The sequence below is a fragment of the Melampsora larici-populina genome (genome assembly GCF_000204055.1).
Source record: "Melampsora larici-populina 98AG31 unplaced genomic scaffold MELLAscaffold_10, whole genome shotgun sequence".
NCBI lineage: Eukaryota > Fungi > Basidiomycota > Pucciniomycetes > Pucciniales > Melampsoraceae > Melampsora > Melampsora laricis-populina.
In genome coordinates, this window is record NW_006768774.1 from 443,010 (window position 1) to 449,013 (window position 6,004).

General features: G+C 39.7%; 1 protein-coding gene across 1 annotated transcript; it reads left to right on the forward strand.

Moving 5' to 3' along the window:
* Positions 1 to 621: 621 nt before the first annotated feature.
* MELLADRAFT_61503 (uncharacterized protein) lies at positions 622 to 1,322 on the forward strand (the record flags this gene model as incomplete). Its single annotated transcript, XM_007407672.1, has 3 exons — positions 622 to 732; positions 925 to 1,069; positions 1,123 to 1,322. 3 exons carry the CDS (start codon positions 622 to 624, stop codon positions 1,320 to 1,322), a joined length of 456 nt encoding a protein of 151 aa, XP_007407734.1.
* Between the last annotated feature and the right edge of the window lie 4,682 nt (positions 1,323 to 6,004).

The window sequence follows — 6,004 nt, forward strand, 5'->3', positions numbered from 1 at the left end:
GGACAAGTCCCCGTCCACCGTACAGATTGTCAATCTACTGTACAGAACCTGACCTTCCCTCATCTTTGTTCATCTTCACTCACCTTCCCTCATCTTCACTCAACTCAACCACATCCAACCACTCAACCACCCGATATGCCAGATTCGGACGACAGCAGTGTGTATTTATATGTAGAGGTCAACAAATCAACAATGAACAATTGAGAATGATCGAGATGAGGTTGAGAATGATTGAGATGACCGATTGAGAATGATCAAGATGAATTTGAGAACAATCAAGATGGTCAACAAGTTGAAAATCAATATCCAATGGTCAACAAGTTGGAAATCGATTTTCGATGGTCAACTAACCAAACACTTTTCTCTTCATCTTTTCTCTCGTTTCTCTCTTTTTTCACAAAACGTGATTTTCAATGCTTTTCAAAAAAAAGACTTTTCTACATGTAGAAAAGCCCTGTCCCTGAATGTGATTTCAAGAAATCACGCTTAAGTGAAAGGGCTCTGAGTGTTGCCTTTTTGGGTGGCTCTCATCCAGCATCCACCAAAAAACTCCTTCAGTATTTTGTTGACAAAACCAACAACAAAAAAATCTCTTTCTCCATTGTGGAAAACGTCAAAATTATGGATGTACCTGTACCTGGGCAACCTAATCATGAAGACTGTGGTCTGTATGTCATCCACTTGGTCAAGATTTTTGTCAAACATCAAGCCAAGATGATGACGTGGATTCATGTAAGTATATATTTGAAATATCTTGTCAATACAATTTGACTCAACTCATGTATAATTTCTGGCTTTTTGACATAGGAAAATCCTTGGGGTGAGAAGAATTTGGAAGATACCACCTGACTTGCTGAGATTCATGATTTATGGGATGGGGATTTCATAAAGACAGCTAGACAAACCATGGAACTGACGGTCCAGCACTGCATTCTCAACTACAACCATCACATTGGCAACCCACAAAAGCCAACAATTGAGAAAGTTTCAACATTGGGAAATGATGTCAGCAGTGGTGACAGTCCATCTTGCATCACCTTTCCAACCAAGGAAGTAGTTGCTGCTGAAGGTGTGTGTTGTGTATTGTTATTCTGCTGGTCACTTACAAAATAAATTTGACAGATCATGTAGCGGCATCACGCAAGCGGACCTGCAGCAAATCTTCAAGTTCAGCATCTGAAAGAGGGTCCAAGTTCTCTTCCAATTTTGTCATTTCAGAAACGCATTTTGGCTCACCAGTGAAAGATCAAGTCAAAGAATCATCAAACAATCAACATCACCCAAGCATCAGAAGGAAAGTGATGGAAGCAACTCACCTCTGACTGATATAGCTTTCTCACCAGAGCCCTCTGACAAACCTGTACAGACATGCAAGTCCAGCCGGCATTGTAAAAATTCAAGTGAGCAATGTGTGTCAAACGGGACAACAAAACCAAGATGTGGCAGACCAAAGAAAGTATCCTGAATATTCTTAAGATTTGGAGATTGGATAACTGTTATCTGTATCTGTATTCATATGTATCACTTATCACAACTCCAAATCAATTCAACTTTGTATTTTCTGGACTGCTATTCCAGGAATCAATGTCATAAAACTCTGTAAAGCTTACAAATAACCAAGATCATTTTCACTTTGCCATGCCTAGCTTTGTGTACCATTCATATCAATGGTCCTGTCCCCGCGATAAAGAGTTAAAAAAGTATTGGAGGGGGTACCTGGAATAGCTCTATACAAAGAATTGAACAATTGAGTTGTCCAATGAAACAACTGAGCATAACAATTGGATCCAATGAAGTTGGTCAAGCAGCCGTGTGGAAGGTTTCAGAAAGGTCTCAAAGATACCTGAACAATTAAGAATTGATTACAAATTCAATTTCATCATTTCCTTTCCCATATACCAATTAAATAATGAATCAATTTAGTACGGTAAGATCTAAGTAGAAACCATGACTCACAGAGAAAGTATGCAAACAACATCTACTGATAGTTTTGAATTGAGAAAACAAATCAATTTTATTTGGCTTTGATGTCTTAGAAGGACCCTCCAACTTGTAGCACACAGACCCTCTGTCCTTGCAAGGCCTTAATTATAGGATTGGTGAGATCACTGTTTTGAAAGTGGGTGCTTGATTGCAGGCTGTGGTGGGTTACTCTAACAGTCCAGGTCATAAGTACAGTAATGTTCCGCTGAGCTGAGACTACCTCTGCATTGTATTTGGGAAGTCACATATGAGAATTGTGAACGATGACCCGGTGATGTTGTCCTACAGGAAGATGGATTGGAAAGCCAGTGTTTTGGTCAACTGTACCAAAGAGACCAACAGTGCAGCCGGTTGGGTTGTTGTCTTCATGTGGTGTGTTGACAAACTGATTGTGAGTTAAGACAAAACTGCCACCATAGGGAACTCCATTCAGTTTGACAAAGGGTAATGACAAAGCAAAATATTAAGCACTAGGCATTTCAGACACAAGTAAATTAGTGCCATAAAATGAAGTGCATTGTTGGATGAACAAATTGCCAATAAACTTTTCAATTTGAGGTAAATAAGCTAGACAGGCTTTGTCCTTGGCAATTGACCTAGCACTGTTGCCATGTGTTGAGTTCAGAGCATATGGTGCTACAAAGAAGAAAGATATAAGCAAGCTGCAAGAAATACAAAAAAAGGTTTGATGACAAACCTGTCATGGTTCCATCCATGCAACCACCCACAATCCCAATCACAAACTTTTGGCCTCTCCGTTCATGTGGCCGCAGAGCCACAACAGTGTGGCTGTTGCCAACAAGGTTGCAAGCCGTGGTGTGCTTTTAAAGAATGGAATTGGTGTCCTTCAACTCACGGACAAAAGGTGAAGTGAGTCACTTTGTCAGCTTGGTGTAACTTCACAATTCTGGTGTCCTCAGATAGGCCTTGATCGTTGCGTATCAAACCATGCTTTCTTGATGTGTGGCATTCATGCAAGCGCTGGCTTCTTCCTTCTGGTAATCAGCTTTGGAAACTGAAAAGGACATACTGTGGAAGACATGGAAGCCAACAACACAAGAATCAGTATTGCAATTGAGAGCTAGAAACACTGTGTCTTGGAATCAAGTAGCATCAGGATAGTTGACTCCCCAATATTTCACGGGGAAGGAATGGTCAACAGTAGCACAAGTGCTTCCCGTACACACCGAACCATTCATGAAAACTGGTTGACAGTAGCACAAGTGCTTGCCGTACACACCAAACCATCCATGAAAACTGGTTGACAGTAGCACAAGTGCTTGCCGTACACACCAGATTCAGAAGGAATAAAAAGGGAAGCCAAAAACCATGAGACAGTCAAGACAAACAATGAGATTAGGAATTACAGGAAAAAGACATGCTGTGTGTTTAAATTGGCAAGAAATTAACAAAAAATGGATGGAGTGAATGTGAGAAAGAAGTGGGAAGGCGCAGGAATGTCACCTCTTAATTTGTAAGATATTATTGCACCATTCCATCATCAATTGTGCAATGCTGCACGTTGTTTCAATGGATTCATAATTCGAATCCATCGAATCAACCAGCAGCATCACTCAGTGATTCAATGGATTCAAATTATGAATCCATTTCATTGTTGCAAAATTGATGATGCAATGCTGCTTGTTGTTTCAATGGATTCTGAATCAATTGAAACATTCTGTCAAAAAAAAATCTATGGAGTTGAACATGGAGTTGAGATATAAAGAGAAAGTGGTCTACCTCCTCACACTCTTGTTAAAATGCTTTCTCAATGTAAATCAATAACTGAACAAAACCTTGATATAACCTGCCATATTCCTTGCTGACGGAAATGTGTACCACCAGATGGAAGTGCAAAAGGATCGTTGTCTTCACCATACCAGTATTGGAACCCCTTACCCTGGGCCAAAAACATTCATCAAAAGAACATTTGTTTTCGATTAATTTACAATGCACCAAAGCACCAATTGATAATGAAACATTACATTATATCTTTTGCATCATAACCAAAGGAAAGCCATGCCTCAAATTCCAAACTCTCCTGAATGCTAAAAATAAATTCACCCATGAATGTTGCACTCCACCAACATGTATACATAGGACTCTAGCTACCCAACAGTGAGTCCTTGGTACTCCATTATATTTTTATTATATTCATCTTGTATTAATCTAGTATTTATCTTCTATTAATCTTCTATTAATCTTCTATTAATCTTCTATTAATCTTCTATTAATCTTCTATTTATCTTCTATTAATCTTCTATTTATCTTCTATTAATCTGCTGTTAATCTTCTATTTAACTTCTATTTAACTTCTATTATTTTGCTATTTATCTTCAATAAATTAATCTTCATGGTGAGACCTGAACCAATCTGGTCCCAAATTCCACATGGAATATGCAGTGGCACACAGCAAGCAACACCAGCTACAGGCTTTACACTTAACTATTGGCAACTCCCAACACCACCAAGACATCATAAGCCCAAAATGTTATCACACAAAAATATACCCAAAAAAAAACCCAGATTTGGTAGCATACCTCAAATGCAAATCCAGATGCCAGCCATCCAGCCAAGAGCCCAAGCCCAACCTGTGAGAACAAAGTAATACCCAAAACCCCAACAACCCCAACAATTTTTATCAACAATTGATCAAATGCCCATGTCCCCCATTGAAGTTTACGTATATCACAACCCCAACCCCAAGAAACCCAAAGAACAGATGGTTGAGGGAAGTAAATAAGCCTTGTATGGTTTTCAATTGATTTTTCAAATTCTGTAGAAATGATTGTTTGATTCTGTTGGACTGCTGAAAAAAAAGGATTGGATATAATAGGTGATAACCCCATAGGATTGTCAAACAATCTTTTTGAAAGTTGCTTGGATTTGCATGGCTGTCTAAACCCCATGTATCCCATTGGAGGTGCAACCCCGTTTTGGTAGCAGAAACCCCCCAATGGTATAACCCGTCATTGGTTTAATCAGTAATGCGCACACCATTCGTGTAGAATGTGGAAACTGCATACTCACCCAAGATCTCATTGAGTCAGCAGTTGACCCCGCAAAAGAAGTTTGGCATCATCCAGAGGTCCCAATGACCGGTCACCCGGATTGTGTGTTAACCGTATGACATGGTACCCGTTGGATAAACCACATGTGGACCATGGAACCGGTAGAACAAACCCACTGTGGAATGTGTAACCCATGCAACATGTAACGTGTGGACCACGTAACCCATAGGCCACACCCCCCGTGTGATGTGTAGCCCGTAGTCCAAACCCCCCGTGTGATGTGTAACCTGTGGACCACGTAACCTGTAGGCCAAACCCCCATGTGACGTATAACCCGTTGGACAGTATTGAATCATCAAGCAATGCTACTGAATGATTCAATTGAATCTATGACACCATTGAAACCTTCATCACAGAATCCCATGATTGATGGTGTGATGCATGCAAGAAGTGGAATGAATTCAATGGAGACTATTGAATCATCAACCCTTTTTCTTTACATATGAGAACAAAACAATGTCCCCAATCAAACCTCAAGATCAATCACATTGATTGATCTTTTGATTTCAAATTCATTAATCACACCTCCCTCACATCAACAATCCACATAACTTCTCATCAAAATCTTGATTTGAAACTGGCTGCTGTACCTTGCTCAGCACAACATCAGACCATGACCTGATAGTCCCCTTGATTGATCCACCTTATTGATTTTGCATGGTTGAACAACATGATAGTCATCAGATGATTGCCCAATTGAGTACATCCCTTGTGATTCTTTCAACCTAACCAAGTTGGTGGATGCTTGCCTGTGCTTACCTTACAACGTCTCCTAGGTAGATGAATTGCCCATTGATAACATTTGTCATTATTCATTATCATTGCTCTCCTTCAAAGATGGCTAATTCACATTTTTGTCAATTGTTGCTTCTTGAGTACCGAGCTTACAAATCATTGATCTATCAACCACCATCTTTTCTTGGGTATCTTCACCTCTTTTCCAATTGTCT